Genomic DNA, 17798 nt, shown 5'->3' with positions numbered 1-17798 from the left:
TCCAGGGGCTGTGTCCAGGGGCTGTGTCCAGGGTAACGGGCTGTGTCCATTGTCCAGGGGCTGTGTCCAGGGTGACGGGCTGTGTCCAGGGGCAAGGTCCAGGGGCAGTTTCCAGTGTGACGGCTGTGTCCAGTGTACAGGAGCTTTGTCCAGAGGCTGTGTCCATTGTCCAGGGGCTGTGTCCAGGGTGACGGGCTGTGTCCAGTGTCCAGGGGCTGTGTCCAGGGGCAGTGTCCAAGGGGCTGTGTCCAGTGTGACAGGCTGTGTCCAGTGTAAAGTAAGAAAAATAAATAAAAGTAATAAATAAAATAAAAACACATTTTTGGAGGATGATGGAGGAGGAAATAGTGGGAGATCAGCAACCTGATAGAAGTGCTGAAGCTGCTACCACCAGTCATGACAAGGCCGATACCTCTTTGTATTTTTTGCTCTTTGGAGCATTTCTCTTTTTTTGGGATAGTTTATTAAACTGCCACCCTGTCTGCCCCTGCAGTGCCGATCTGCATCCAAGATGTGCCAGGTTGGAAGTGTAAGGTCCACATGTATGTGATGCCCACTGCTGTCGCTTAGCTTAGTCATCCAGCTACCCCGGTATACCCTTTTGGCCCAACTACAGTAAATTAAAACAATTTTGTAAGCTGTGAAGTGATCAAAATTGACTAGAAATGAGTGGAAACTAATGTTATTGAGGTCAATAATACTTTAGGGGCAAAAACAGGCCCAAATTCTGTTATTTTAGCCATTTTTAGCATTTTTTCATAAAAATCCAGATCCAAAACCAAAAGCCACAAGGGTGGTTTTGCCAAAACCAATCCAGATCCAAAACACGAAGGGAGATCAAGATCCAAAACCCGAAAAAGTGGCCGCCGCACATCTCTAATAAATACTGTAGTACTGTTTACCAAGAGCAAAATAACATATATAGTAGTAGGTATACTAATCAATAGATTGTATCCATACAAAAGACAGAAAGATAATGTGATTCTGTTAATCTTTAGAGATGTTAGCATATGGAACACACATTTTAAATGGTTTAATTCAGGGGTGGCCAAACCAGTCCTCGAGATCTACCAACGGTCCATGTTTTCCAGATCACCTAGCTGGTGCACAGCTGTAGTCAATACTAACATTCACATTTTCAAACCTGCTGCATTCATTCCACAGGTTGCCTGGAAAACATGCCCCGTTGGTAGATCTTGAGGACAGGTTTGGCCACCCCTGGTTTAATTGATAGAATAGTTTGAAAGATGCATGAATATAGTTCTTATGTGTTCTCTGCTTTTAGTCATTTGTCATCTTACATTAAATGGCCAATGAGAGTACCAATCTGATTGTCAATAATATGTATGTAGAAAGTGGCTCTGCTTCAGATTTTGGCTGTATCATATAGGATCCATGTCACTCAGCCAATAAGAGTGCAGATGAAAAGGTAGGTTAGAAGAGAGGAGCATTCTGCAGTACAATGATTTATAAGCTTCAGCAAAAATGTATATAACATAGGTCATTTACTAATTAGTCATACAGACTTTGTAAAAAAAGAAAACAAGAAACTCAATCACCTATTACATTCCATGAATGCTGATTATCTTAGTAAGTGCAAGATTGCATAGTGAGTTTACAGATGTGTGAAAGAAGTAGAACAAAACAGCGGATGATTGATGGGAGTACCAATGATAGGTGCCATAGTCAGAGTGCAGAGTGTTGCCTTTTTTGGCTTCACATATCTGATTGTCAATAATACAAGTAGCCAATGAGAGTACACAGAGGGTGAGAGCAGATTATTAATAAGGTACCTAAACACCAATATACCAAGGTCCCTCAGACTGTGCTGTGAGCACTACCATAGGCGCGTTGTGTGCAGATTGGCTGGCTGATGTACGTTTCACCAGAAATGTGGCTTTGTCAACGCATTAAGATGCTAAATTGAAAACAAATAGCAAAATTGAGGAAAAAATATGCAATGTGTAAAAATGCAAAAGGCAGGTCCAATATGAGTGACCTGCATCATGCTTTGTTATGCTTTATTTGCAACTTTATACCAATTCTTTTTGCAAACAAAAACCTAATCAACCAGTACGTTATAGGCGTACAAAGATAGAAAATTAAGGAAAAACGTAGAACAATTAAGGAAAAAGGAGGTAGCTTAGGAATTCCTGCTTTATTGCACAAAAAGGATAGGTTTATGAGGATACATCTGTAAGTCAAAAGTAAGCCATTGCTTTACTCAATAAATGTCATTAACCATTGAAACATAGTGGAGGGATTTTGTTAAAAAAATGTATTTCTAGTTTTAAAGTTTTGACTGTCTGGCAGCTGGAGATAAATTGAGAACTTTAATGCAATTATCACGTGATGCAATTTTATCCATAGCCCGAGAAGTGAATTTAATTCAGAAATCAGTAGGAGGCAGAAAGCTAGGCATACCTCCAAAAATGATTCAAAGGAAAAAATAAATTGACTACATGTCAAATGTTCTTTCTTTTATTAAGACTTTCAAAAATAAACAAATAAACAAATAATCAAGTCTTTCTTTAAGAAAATTAAGGGAAACTGAGGTGAATATTATAGTATGTTTTGTCATTTACTCATATTTACTATTCAGACAAATCAATTTTCATAAAATGTTAATATGCATATTTTTTTTTTCTGCAGAACATAACTGGATTTGTATTGGAAGATGAGGTAACTTATTCCTGCAAACCTGGGTATAAACTAGTTGGCAGTAACAAAAAAGTGTGTCAATCTAGCAAACAGTGGTACAGTGATTCCCCACCATTGTGTGTTCTGCTAAGTTGTGAGAAGCCACCACCTTTAAAACATGGTTCCTTTAAAGGGGCAACTATCAATGTTGGTTCAAAGGTTGAATTTGTGTGTGATGAAGGTTATGAACTCATTGGGGATAAAAGCTGGACTTGTCAAAAAAGTGGAAAATGGGACAAGAAAAAATCACCTACCTGTGTACCATCAAAATGTGAAGAACCACCACTGGTACAGAACCAGTTGGTCCTCAGAGAAATAACCAATGAAATAGGTGTTGTGAAGTTTTCATGCAGAGAGGGCTATATCCTGCAGGGCTCCTCTGTATTACGTTGCTTGCCATCACAACACTGGAATGACTCTTTCCCATTGTGCAAACTTGTTCTTTGCCCCAAACCTCCAGATATTGATTATGGAGACCCAAAATCAGTGCCATCTCTTCATTTTGGTAGTACAATTCAATACTCTTGTATGGATGGTTTTTTACTCAGAGGGCCATCTGAAATAACGTGTAATGCAGAAGGTGAATGGAGTCCTAATATTCCAAACTGTGTTCCAGTTGAGTGTCCTCAACCAGATGAAATTCTTAATGGAATTGTTGATGTTCAAGGACTTGCATATCTCAGCACAGTTCTTTACACTTGCAAGCCAGGTTTTGACTTAATAGGCAATTCTACGTTAATTTGTGGAGCAGATGGTCACTGGCTTGGTGGATTACCAATATGTAAACCTATTAAATGCCCTGCAGCTAAAGAAATTCAAAATGGTAGACGTTCTTCTCAGAGTCTTCATTATGGACAAACTGTAAACTATTCTTGCAACAAGGGCTTCAGACTGGAAGGACAGAATGTTCTTACATGCATGGAAACAGGAAATTGGGATACTGATGCACCAACCTGTAAAGAAATAGCCTGTGATCCCCCACAGGCTATTGACAATGGATTTGTCGAAGGAGCTGATTATAGATATGGTGCTATGATAATTTACAGTTGTATGCCAGGATTTCAGTTGACTGGGCCTGCCATACAAACTTGTGAAGATTCAGGTTGGTCCAGCTCTACTCCTATCTGCGTGCATACTGATTGTGGTCTTCCACCACATATTGACTTTGGTCAGTATACTAGATATGATGAAAACATGGTACATGATGATTTAAAAAATGAAATATATGATGCTCTTGGCACCACACAACCTCCACACATTCTAAAAAGTTTTAATAAGGTTAATTATTCACTTAAAGATATAAGTAATGAAGTATCAGATTTTTTATATGGAACATCTATTTTATATACATGTTACTATGGCTATGAACTTATTGGCACACCAATTTTAACTTGCCAGGAAGATGGCACTTGGAATGGGAGTGCCCCTGTCTGTTCACCTATTGAATGCAGTGTACCCGTAGCTCCTGAAAATGGCCTTATAAATTACACTGATAATGCACTTGATAGCACTGTTTATTATAAATGCAAGCCAAGATTTGAGCTTATTGGTTCAGAAACCAGTACTTGCTTATATAACAGAACATGGAGTAATGCAATGCCAAAATGTTCTATGATAACCTGCAAACCACCCAATACAATTCTAAATGGATACATAGAAGAAGCCTTGACTTATGTCTATTTGAGTGTCATAAATTACAAGTGTGTTTTGGGTTATAAAATTTATGGCACAAGCAAAAGAACATGTCAAGAAAATAAACAATGGGATGGAGAGGAACCTATCTGTATCCCTGTGTCTTGTGGACCACCACCAGCCTTGATAAATGGCCTGGTTAGAGGGACTGAATACAGTTATGGACAACATGTTAATTATGAGTGCCACAAAGGTTTCATGCTTAATGGTGACAAGAACAGGACCTGTCTTGAGAATGGACACTGGAGTGGAACAATGCCATCGTGCTCAGAAATGATATGTGAAAAGCCTCATATTCTAGATAATGGAGAAATCCTAGGAACAGAATACGGTATTGGAAAACAAATACTTTATAAATGTAACCAAGGATATAAACTGGAAGGAGCCCCAAAGCTCACATGTCAGAAAGATGGGACATGGGATGTTAAAGCACCACAGTGTGAACCAATAGATTGTGGTCCCCCAGAAGATATTTCTCATGGCTTTCTTAACAGCTCAGGCTTCAGTTACAATGAATATGTACATTATGCTTGTTTTCCTGGATATGAAATACATGGAAGTATATCACGCCAGTGTTTACCCAACGGTTTATGGAGTGGAAGCCCTCCCAGTTGCCTACCTTGTAAATGTATAAAACCAGCTATTCAAAATGCGAAGGTAATTGGGGAAGATTTTAGCTGTGGGCAATCTGTCAAAATAATGTGTGATGATGGTTTCAAGCTTCTTGGACAAGCTGTACTAAGCTGTCAGTCTGCTGGGAAATGGAACTTAGGTTTTCCATATTGTGGAAAGGTATCTTGTGGCCCCCCACCAGTAATTGCTAACGCATTTGTGAATGGAAGTAGTTCAACATCAGAGAATGCAATCATATACAACTGTGCCACTGGCTATGTTATGCAAGGAAAATCAGAGCTTGTGTGTACGGCAGAAGAGGAGTGGAGTAAACCCTACCCTAGCTGTGAGTTACTTTCCTGTGGACTTCCACCAATCATACCCAACACTGTGACATCTGGTATTTCCTACACCTATGGAAGCATCATTGAATACCGGTAAGAAAAGTTTATTTTTTTTAATAATATAAAAGCTATTGCTAAGACACTTTCTGAAGAAGACATGCTACAGATTTAATTATATATCATGTTTACTGCAGAAAAAAAGGAGATTTGATATCTACATGATATTTGCTTAGTTCATAAAAGCTTCAACATAGATTGTGTATTTATTATTAACGGATTCTTATATAGTGCAGGCAATTCTGGTGCGCTTTACACATGGAATCCGTGATAAAACAAACTGGGTAGCTACAGATATTCATAAAGGAAGGAAGGCCTTGCTCGCAAGCTTACAATTTATAGGAACAATGCATTGCAAGTATTGGCCATTATTCTGGTTCACTCTCAAAGGTAAATTCCTTCTCAAATGGCCAAAATCATGTGCACTGCAAGGGGGGGGGGGGGGGGGGGGGGCAGATGTAACGTGCAGAGAGAGCTAGATTTGGGTGAGTTATTTTGTTTCTGTGCAGGGAAAATACTGGCTGCTTTATTTTTACACTGCAATATAGCTCTCACTATGAAGTAAAACCCCACCGAATCTAATTCTCTTTGCACTAGTTACATCTTCCCCACCTGCAGTGCATAAAGTTTTACACATTTTGAAAACAAATTTGTACTGCGATCAGATCTGAATAAGGGCCAAGGTCTGTTAGGTACATAAAGTTGAAACCCTAGTAAAATTATTATTCTGGGGAAAAAAAAAAAGTTAATTGAATATACACAAATACAATATGTTGGCCAACATGTACATAATTGTATTTTGATGTCTATATTCAATCTCCAACGTCTAATTACTCTTTTGTTTGATTATTCATCTAGCTTTACCATGTAATATTTAACATTTCCAAATATAGAATTCATTGTAATAGAATTCAGAAATGACAGAAAAATAAGATAACCTGTCTGGAGAACCATGTCATGTCCCAGCACAGTAATGATGGTAATTGAAGATGGCGCTCTTATAAAGCCATTAATATTTATACTGTTTTCTCACATCTGTAGATGCCACAAAATGTCATCTCTGCTGTTTCCAGCACTAATCCATTAATATATATATATATATATATATATATATATATATATATATATCTGACCTAGTAAAGTAATAAAAAAAAAACAGAAAAAAAAAACAGCAATAATTGTAGGACTGCAATGCTTCATTATGTGTGCAAGTACATGTTTATCATGTACATCTCAAGGTGAATGCTTGCTTTATTGTTCTTGGAGCTGTACCTTAGATTTGTGGGTTTATTTATACACACCTTTTCAATTACTATCATTTTTTTAATAGTTTTTTTTATGGGCTTTTATGTATGCCCAGAGATTTGAATCAGAATTGTGTTGACTTTCAGCTTTCATTTAATATGATATGAGGATCCCAACTCATTTCTTATTAGCCATGTACTTTATCCATGAGATCAGAAGGTACCGCAACAGAGCGAGTCAGACGTAGAAGTGCTTAAAAATCTAAATTTAAGTGGACTGGGTTTACTGCTTTTTAGTGGGATTCAGAAGCGCACTGAACATGATTTCATGATGTTGAAAAACAATAGCCATGAGCAATGGATGGGTAAGCAGACAGGTATTAAAAAAACAGGTGCTGTCAGGGTAACGATCGCACCGCTCCAAAATAAGTACCCTTAAAAATATAAACATATGACCTGATTTTGGTCTCCTGAGTTAATGTAAAATTCAGGTAATTTCATTGGGAGAAAAACGTCTGCCATCTTGTAATGCATGAAACACCCTTGTAAACTCTCCCCATTTTTTAATCTAATTTAAATAATACCTTGGTTCTTCATGTGTCTAATCTATACTCCATTTAGAGCACCATCACCAATTGCTTCCCATTAAACATGGTAAACTAGAGCACTCTTGCAGATACCATTCAGCCCTGCAAATTCATAATGTAAAAATGAGCTTAATGGTACAAAAAAAATTGATTTTTTTTCTTAATCATGTATTTTAAGTTGTGATAAAAGTCAGATACTGTATGTTTCTCTGTACTAATTGGGGAGATTTATCTAATCTTCTAAGATGGGCACGTGTAGTCATACCAATTAGAATCTAGTTATCACTTATTTAGTACTTTCAATCAAAATAACAGCCCGATCCTGTTTGGTTGTTCCACTTAGAAAATCTGGTAAATTTTCTCAAATGCTTACTTTTATTTATCCTCTTGCGCCCATTTTAAAAGGCATATTTTAAACTATATCCAGTATGTGAGATATCCTATGAAAATTTATTTTACAGGTGCCAAGATGGCTTTGTAATGGACTTAGATATGGTGACAAAAAGTTGTCTGGATGATGGATCTTGGTCAACTGAGGAGATTTCCTGTGTTCCACGAAAATGTACATTGCAGGCTAATACAATAAAAATGAAGGCAGATTATGATATTAATAAAACTGTAACAGTAGTGTGCAAAACTGGCTATACATTATCAGGACCAAGCACTTCAACTTGTATGGTAAATATATATGTTTAAATATTTTATAGCTTTCTTGTTGAAAATATAATTTTCGTAAACAATCAGTAATCATTTTAAGAACATCATATGATTTAAGTACAGTATTGTATGATACTTTGAAACATTACATTTGTATATACAGGTGCATCATCACTTCAGTTTTCAGACTTGAAAATATTGGAGAATATTAGTCATTTATGCTCACAGTGATCAATCACATAAAATATTGGTGATTCGGTTTAGTGATATTGACAGTATCTAATTTATTGACGGACATTGGTGAGCTGCTGGTACAGCACAATGTAACAGTATAAATATACATTAATACATAGTCCTGAATTTAAAAATATATATATATATTTTGAGTATGTTATCTATTATCATCATACTGTGATGCTGATTAGAGAAAATATATTCTAGTGGTAACCTGCAAAATTTGTTAAACAAGCCAAAGGAACCCCACACAAAAATAAGCCATCGCTTCATAAATACAACACTATTCTACAAACAATATTTTAAGAAAAAGTGCAGTCAGTTTTTTTAAGATGTCGTGTAAATCATATTGCTATAAGTAATTAGAATAAAAGACAAAGCAATAGAGGGATCAGTTATGTCATGTTAGACATGCAAAATAGCAACACCCAAATCACTTTATGTGATAAGTGACAGTTTATTCTCTTCTTCACATACATGTCATCTCTTGAAGAACAGTGTCAGAGGTATTTAATTAAGTTAGCTTTGTCTGTGTCAGAGCATACAAAATTCCTTCTTAAGATATGTTGTCATGCAAGTAATACAGAAGGGTTGGCAACGTAGTGTAACATATGTATTATAGTTTGATAGACTCTCGTTTTCAATTTGAGATACAGGTTGATTATCCCTTATCCAAAGTTACAGGGACCAGAAGAATTTTGGATAACGGATTATTCCATATTTCCGAATATTTTTATATTTCAATGATGTATCCTAAGGTATCTTGCATTTTTGTTGCACAAACACATAAAACACATGAAATACACAATTATATTTAATTTGTGCATAAAGCAAGGTTTCAAAACATGAAACAAAGTTTGTGTACAATCTCAGGCTCTGAATTTGAATGCCAAGCAATCATTTTTTTCAGATATTTAGTGCCAGTTACATATCATGTTCCCAGTAGTGCCAGTTACAGATGTAAAAAAGAATACAAAGAGAGCAGCGGTTTTTACCATTTAGTAAAAAGCACTGCTCTCTTTGGCCCTTATTCTAGTTGGTGCGGTAATATCCACGTGCGTTCGTGCCGCCGATGTTTTGTGTCTGCGCATGTGCAGAGGCGTCTCTGCGCATGTGTGAGCGGGACGCACGGCCACATTCTGCATGAAATGTGTACACTACGAACAGGGGGTGGAGAGGGGTGTGAAGGGCTGTTTGGGCTCATTACCATATGTTTACACTCCGCGTTTCATGGGCGTTCCCATGAAAACGCTGGGCGTACGTATGGTAATGCGGCCGTGACGCACGTGTAGGGGGCGGACATATGACATTGACGGATGTCAGCTGCCCGCCCAGATACCTGCTTTTGCACGGAGAAATGCCTGTGTGGTCTGAGGTTGCGGGAGCTGCCTGGCCACTCGGTCCTGCATTCGATGGTCTGCGACCATCGAATGATGGGGGAGGTTCCCTGAGATGGAGGAGGTGTATTCATGAGAAATACACGTGCGGTCCGTTCGGACAGCTTCTTACCGCGTACGGACGGAGTTGGCGATCCGTATGGAAGGCGGGGTTTAGGACGCACGGTGCTGGCCGCATATTCGGATCCGGCCGCACCGATCAGAATAAGGGCCTTTGTATTCTTTTTTCCTCTGGTTTATTTGTTAGGGACTGACTACTCCTATAATTGAGCAGCAGCTTTTTTCTGAAAACCAGTTCTTATTTTTTGGCGCCCTTATATTTGTCTCCAGTAGAATAAGACCTTTTTCTGTTCCAGTTACAGATGTACCCAGCAGGTTTTTCGCAAGAATTTTTTTTTTCTTCACTTTCTGCAATGTATGGTTTTGGATATTTGGATAAAGGATACTCAACCTGTATAGGAAATGTATTTATTTTGCATGATCTGTTATATGGATTTCAATTAATGTCAGAGTATTTCATTTTTTATGATCCCAAAATACATAATTGTATAATTTTATTGTTTTAAGTGTATTTTATGTCCCATAGTTTCACTTCATTTTGTTAACAAAATGTATGTTATTTATCATATAATATATGTTTACAACAAAGTGAAATTTGAAATTTGGAATGCACTATTGGTAATTTTTTGACTGATGTATTAGGGCCCAATGATTTATCATATCTCACTAATTTGACCCCCTTAATGTGTACACAAAATTTACACTGACCCTGTTATTTAGAGTTGTGGCTACATGATGCGGTACTGTACATTTTTATTTCTGCATCAAATATGAAATGTGTGGGGCCATACAACACATATACTACATGTCAACCATGGAATAATTCATTGTAAAGTGTGAAATATATTGAATTCAGTTCATAAGATAACATTTATTTTTCTACTAGACTGATGGTAACTGGTTACCTCCATTGACTGATGAAGTATGTTCTCCAATATCGTGTAAGAAACCAGTTGCGCCTGATCATGGCACAGTTTTTGGCACAAGATACTTGTACAAAGATACTGTTTGGTACCAGTGTGATGCAGGCTATGAAATACATGTAAGTAAATATATTGTACAACTTCCTGGCTCATTATTAGCACTGAAATGTTGATAATGGTAGACTGAAGTCACTCTGTGAAATATCTGGTTATTATCACGGCCAATAGATACTTTGTCACTAAAAATTAGTGACCAAATCGGGCGCTAAGATATTATAAGATATAAATACAAGAATTTTACTATTCAGATTTTGTATAAATATATTGAGCTCAGCTATTCTATATGCTCAAGTGTCTGAGCATATAATTTGTGTTAGGTCCGATAGAGGACTTCACACAAAAAGACCAAAATGTAACCAACGAAGTGGGAATTGCTGCACTATTTATTTGTGATATCTTAAAGGAATACACACCATGAGTGAATGCACAGACTCAAATAACTGGATGGAAACTGTCTCGGTATAATATCAAAGCTAATTTATTTAGACAAATATAGAAAATTTTAATAGGCGGCCACCTATAAACAATAAGACATAATAATGTACAAAAAATTCTAAATAATTATTATGCACATATATATATAAAATTGTAAAAACTTTACACAATGAATTTCTGTATAGACAAGACTTTTTATATAAATAGGCTTTCTATTTGCCTTCCAATTGTGGATATACTTCCAGGGTAATGGGTGATATGTATAGCAAATTTGCCAGGAGATATTGTTCCTTGTAAGGAAAGGGTAAGCCGAGCTGAACCCACAGTGTTGCCGGGCCACGGCACTACACAGCGGGGAATCTGTATAGATGAAGTATAGCTCGCGGGAGGACAGTTTGTATATAAGAGCAAAGGCTATGGAGGGTGGTGCATTGTTAGATAAATATCTCACCTATACCTCCACACAGTCCTTCACCTTGCGAGTCTGGAGTGTCCCGCCGTACGGAGTTAGCTGTGATGTTAGGCGGGTGGGTGCGATTGATGTTGTACGCACTCAAGCTGTCAGTGATATTACAGCGCGTCTCTCACCCACGCTGGATTAGTACTCCTGCTGGCGTTCTCTGGCTAGACTCCAAGCTTGCGGCTTTGTACGGCTAGATGGTCACAAACTAAAACTGACTGATTTTAATGAGTATTACATTTGGAGAAGCACCCTAGACACAATTAGGGAAATTTACTAAGTTTGTCCATTTTTGCCAATCTTTAATTTAACTGGTTACAAACGGGGTTGGAGGTGTTTTTGACCTGTGAATTCGGTAAATTTACAAAGCTGCCGAATTCTCAGGATTCGTATTTTTTGATGGTGAGTGATTTATGTTGGTTGCAAAGTTTACCTGCCTCCAAACACCATCCACCCTAAGGAATTGCATGGATCAGTCATATTCGTGCAATGCTTCTAACGTGTAAACGTAAAAAAAAATTGTTGTGGGGTCCTCCCTCCTGAGCATCACCAGCCTTGGGCTCTTTGACTATAAACCCAGCACCTACCACCCAGGGGTGCTGGGGATAGCCTGGGCTTCAGCCCTGGCCCTTGGGGGGGCTTGGAAGATCCCCGTTTATTGGGGGATCCCAACACCCCCTGGGACCAGTTAGGGGGTAATGCCACGGCCTCGGGCACTTGTATAAAAGTGTCTCCTGGCTTTGTAATTAGCCTGGTGCTGGTTTTGAAAAAAAGAATGGGGCGGAGGGGGGGCTACTACTTTTGTTCTCTGTATTTTTGGAACCAGGACTGGTTCAAGAACTCAGTGCTAGTTCTTTAAATACGGGGAGACCCTACCTAATTTCTTCCATGTATAATATGAACCAGGACCAGCTCAGAGCCAAGGTCATTAGGCAGACATTTTTTTAAGATGTTACCAAGAAAAACACACCTTTACTAATAAAACCCCGTTACTAAAAATCGTCAGAAATTGCAACTGATTTCTGGCTTGGTCTAAACATTCACACTTTTTTTGCTGAAAAGTCTAAAAAAATTGCACCCTAGTACATCTCACCCCTATTTATTTGTCCTGTGTAAACAACATCTGACTGCTTTCATTAACACAAAATTTACAATGAATAAGATACAATAAATTTAAGTGCTGTACAGGAAGTAATTGTCGGTTATAGTATATCTTATTATGTTTTGTTTGATTGTGTCTTTCATAACAGATAACATTTACTGGAATGGATTTTATTATTTGGTCTACAGTTTGTTGGCAAAAATAGTAAAAGCATAGTTTTCCCTCTATTATATTTGAATGCAGTTAGTGCGCCACCAGGGAGAAAACTGCCTCTAGCTATTTCTTTGCACACCAAGTACAGTATTTAGCTTTTTCTCAGTTTCTTTACGTATAAATGTTATATGTAGACAAAGCTGTTTATTTTTAATCAGTACATTCCCCAGAGGTCATATCAGATCCAGGTCAGTTATATTTGTGTTACTAGATTATTAATAGACTAGCTGTGTTATTAATAGACTAGTTTTTCTATATACTGTAATATCAATCTTTCAATTACTTTCATTTTCAGAGTCATGTCAGTAACTTTGCTAATAGCTAACAGCACCGCAGCACTGCCCGACCTAGTATAAGGCCCATACACACTAGAAGATTATCTTTCCAATCTGGCTGGTTGGAATGAAAATATCTGAAATTTCTGAGAACAAATTACAATCGACTGTTTGCGTCCGAATGCTGGAAAATGGACAAAAGCAGTCATCTGCCTAAAGGCCCATACGCACTACAAGATATTGGCATCAATATCGTTCAGAAAGGGGATTCTGAACGATATTGATGGGAATATCTTCTATTGTGTATGCCTAGTATCTTTAACAATAGGCTCGTTGTTAATGATATTGACATCTTCCAGACATACAGGTCAATCTGCCAATATTTCTCATTCTGTTTGCACTCAGTGTTGAGTGTGGGTGCACACAGTGGCATAACTATAAATTTTGCTCCCCCCCCCCCTGCCAAGAAAGTTTGTAGCGCCCTCCTTCCTATCTGAGTGCCAAAACAGGGAATTAAAAATAAAAGTCAATGTCTCAAGAGTCACGGCCCCACGCTGAGAGTAAGGGACATTCTGCTGTACAAACTATTTGCCACTATTCAAGTGTAATCAAGAGTGTTTGTAAAGTGGCAAATAATTTACAGACTATCCCTTAATCCAGTGTGAACTGTAGCAGACCTGTTACCTGAGAGGGTGGGAGAAATCAGCGCAGCTCTCTGACCCCGGCTCCCTCTCTTATCACTGCACCCGGGCCGGCTCGTGGCAACACTGAGTGACAGCAGCAAATCAGGGAGAAAAGGCAAGTCAGGGAGAGGCTAGCGCCCCGCAGAGACCCCGTCGGTGCTGGCTCCTCAAAGCCACCGCGGGGTCTGCAGCATTATAATTACGCCACTGGGTGCACAATATCTTTCATGATCAGCTCAAGGGAAATTGTTCACCAATAGCTTTTGACTTTCATATCTTCTAGTGTGTATGGGCCTTAAATTTACCGAATTGTCTATAGGACCAATTCGTGTCTGTTTTCCATGTGTTGGAGCAAATGGTCAATAACTTTTGCTCCCACAAATTTCCAAATTTTCATTCCATTCAGCCAGATTGGAAAGATGATCTTCTAGTGTATGGGCCTTAAGTTTCTTCCTTACTTTTTTCTTTGTCTTTATAAGAGTGCATGTAAGGTGCACCTGGATGTGCAGTTAAGATCCTTCCCTTTATTGGTATGTACACGTCCCAACACTACATCCACTTTACCTTATCATCAGTGCTTTCTTACAATTCCCTCAGCAAAGTTATGATATAACTTGTTTTATAAGTTTGTGTGTGCCGCACATCTTGTCCATGATAAATATATGATATACTGATTTACATTTATTCCCACATCTCTACATGTACTGACTAGGAGATGCCATAATGACCTCCCTCTAGTTTTTTCTATGGTTCTTTATAACATATTCTAAGAGCAAAGAAACTTCTTTTGTAATGCTTTGTTGTTTTATGTGAAAGTAAGAAAAAAGCAGAGCGGTTTTTGGTATAGTCAATGACTTGGGAAAACAGAGATTTTCTGAGAAATACAATATGACAGTAACAACAAATACATTTTATTCTGAGTAAGCCGGGATGTACAGAGAACCAAAAGGACTTTTTTTATTTTTGAATCTTTTATTATGCATTTTAAATTCAATAAAGTTTCTTACTTATTAACATATTTAAGAACAATATTTTTTTATACACTGCTCATTTACAAGGATCTTATTTTAAAATATAAGCATTCAAGGGCGTAACTACCATAGGTGCAAGGGGTGCAGCACCTATGGGGCCCAGAGCTGAAGGGGGCCCATCTTTGCTGTCTAAGTAATATGTTTTACATACATTTATCACCATCAGTTGCTAAATAGGGGGCTCTTACAAACTTTTTCTATGGGGCCCACAAATATCTAGTTACAGTACACCTCTGCAAGCATTATACTGCTACAATTAGTGCTATGAAATATATGTATAGTGGACACATGCCTCCCAGCTGTCAAAATTTTAACGGGGCAGTTACTTTTTTTGTGACTGTCCCGTCCGCGGACAACAGTGTCGCTAGTGGGGAGGGGTGCATTTGGCAGTCCTCCTGTTACTCGCTGCAGGGAATATACGCTGTGTGCTCTATTCATGGAGGCAGAGGGACAGGCAGCATGAGGGGACAGAGCGTAAGAAATGCACCCACAATGATGGCAGTGGGAGGCTATCCTTGCAATGCCACACCCCCTTATCGGGTGCGAGTCTCAAACAAGAGCTATGTGGATACTACGTCTCATTGGCATATATATAGTTGTTAACACTTTATTGTAAACCGGTGCAAGATGTTGGAACATACATAACAGACTCTCGGGATTGATTTATTAAAGTTTTTAAAAAGGAAAACAGCTGTTGACCATAGCAACCATTGAGATTCTAGTTATAATTTCTCTTTATCTCAATATAAAGTTGATATATATTAATGATGAACAAGTGTATCAAAATATATGCAAACATTCTTGCTGAACATTTGACCATTGTGTTATCCCACTTTGAACATTGGGATCAAATACGCTTTGTCCTCAGCAGACAGTCCCACGAAAATACTAGTATGGTTATTATCTATCTCCAGGAATCCCAAATGCTAGTTCTTTCTCTCGACACAGATAAAACCATTGATATATTCATTTAACCTTTTTATGCTGGACATTCCACATCACTTTGAGTTTAGGGAAGTTTTCTTGAAGGGAACAATGGCTGCATATACTCGCAGCCTAGGTCAGCACTGCCCCCCCCCCCCCCTCCCCGGCTAGCATGAGAGGGGATGTGCAAGAGAACACATCCCCTCTTATGCGTCCAAAGGGGAGAGAAATAATTTGATTTTCCCATTTGGAAATAAAAGTCAGTCTGAACTGACTTTTTTTTCTGCAGCTGACCGCTGACTGCTCGGGGCCGGCGCTGATGTCATGTGATATCAGCCGCCCACCCCGAGCACGCAACACCATGCCTGCATTACTAGGGGAATGCTCAGAGTTTTTATGGGAAACGTTCATAAAATGCTTGGCATTCCCCTGCTCCTGCCCACTCTGGAGTGAACAGCTCGGCGACTGTGAAACTTGCCAAAGCTGTTTGCTCCTGGGGTTTGTACAAGCGCATAAACATGCATGCACAAACCCCAAACATTGGGGAAGGGGCCCTACAGCCTGAACTGTGACTAGTGAACTCTACTGGGTACATTTGCAACCAAGTGTCTTCACTGCAGAACATTACATCCCTTGTGTGTGGGATTGTCTTATAGGTAAATTCAACTTTATCACAGGCATACGTGCAGACTATCTCTCTCTGCTGTAACATCCACGTGCTTTTGAACTCTACTGGGTACATTTGCAACCAAGTGTCTTCACTGCAGAACATTGCATCCCTTGTGTGTGGGATTGTCTTATAGGTAAAAGCAACCAAATATCTGATCTGTGTAAATAACAACAGTACCTTGCCTGTGTGTAGTGAGGCATTTATTTTTTATTCTAAATGAGATATAGTATCCTGGAATGCCAGAACTGTTTTTGTAAGCCACTTTTATTGCTCTGTATAGCAGGGGGTGGGGACTGAGGGTGTAGATTCCAATTATTGGAAATTGGAAACAAGGCCTTGGTAGAGTATTTTAGTTGTCATTGCATACGGCTGTGGCCGGATAGGCTGTGGCCATAGTTTAGCTGTGGCCCTGTATTGAAGTGGGCCGTTTTAAAGTGGGAAACCGGAGTCAGAACTATGAGCGTTATACCTGCGCTACACCGAAGGAAACTGAAGGCAAACTACTACAAATCAACAAAAACACACATGGACTGCTTTGATACCTCAAGAGTATGTAATTCATCTCCAATATGCTCTCTTCATTCCTGTGTTATGCAAACTCTTGTATGAATTCAAAAGTTCTGATGTAATGAATTGATTGTAATTGTTATTACTTGTTTGGGGAAGTTGTTCAGTGAAGCATAGTTTAGTGTTGCATGCTGCCTGATGTCTACTCAAACACAGTGCAAATTATCTCCTTTGACCATTTGGCCATTAGTGTTCAGGTGTAGCCTTTCCTGAACAGACTCACTATATTCTTAGAATTAGTGACCTGCAGCTTTTCTGAACAGTAAAAAGAAACACAGACATTGAACAACATCATCAAACAGGTAATTTCAACTTTAGACTTTGATTTTCTACTGTCTGAACATGGCTAGGAATAACAGATGCACAGGCAAAATTTTTAAAACTATGTGTGCAAACGCTAGAAGCCTAGGAGACAAAATTCCTGATCTAATTGCAATAATGACAAGGGATGACCTAGACATTGTGGCTATCACAGAGACATGGTGTAATGAGAACCATGGCTGGGACATAGCTATACCAGGATACAATTTATTTAGGAAGGACAGAATGGGAAGAATCGGAGGAGGGGTAGCAATGTATGTAAAGAAAAGCATAAATGCTACTTTGATACAAAACATTGAAGAAAAAACTGAGGCCCTTTGGGTGACCATAGAAATGGGGGAGAAGGACATTATTCGTACTGGGGTCATCTATAGGCCACCAGGCCAGGGGCAGGATTTGGACAGGAGCCCATTGCTTGAAAAGTGCAATACTAAAGGCAACGGACCTTTGTATCAAAAGGGTTAAGAAAAGTACCAGGAAAAGGACGCCAGTGTTGTTTTCTAAAGAGGTATCAACTAGTGTAAAAGCAAAAAAGATGGCCTTTAGGACA

At 38.6% G+C, this 17798-nt stretch overlaps 1 protein-coding gene across 4 annotated transcripts in view; it reads left to right on the top strand.

Moving 5' to 3' along the window:
* The window catches only part of SVEP1 (sushi, von Willebrand factor type A, EGF and pentraxin domain containing 1), a 323106-nt gene that overhangs the window by 257624 nt on the left and 47684 nt on the right, over positions 1–17798 (top strand). For all 4 annotated transcript variants that reach the window (XM_083183977.1, XM_083183959.1, XM_083183968.1 and 1 more), the window contains 3 exons: positions 2653–5441; positions 7698–7914; positions 10471–10626. In XM_083183977.1, the coding sequence (XP_083040103.1) occupies positions 2653–5441; positions 7698–7914; positions 10471–10626 (3162 nt within the window). The remainder of the gene's footprint in view (positions 1–2652; positions 5442–7697; positions 7915–10470; positions 10627–17798) is intronic.

The sequence above is a fragment of the Crinia signifera genome, chromosome 1, assembly GCF_055691185.1.
Source record: "Crinia signifera chromosome 1, ASM5569118v1, whole genome shotgun sequence".
NCBI classification, from domain to species: Eukaryota; Metazoa; Chordata; class Amphibia; order Anura; family Myobatrachidae; genus Crinia; species Crinia signifera.
This window is presented reverse-complemented; position numbering and strand designations above follow the sequence as displayed.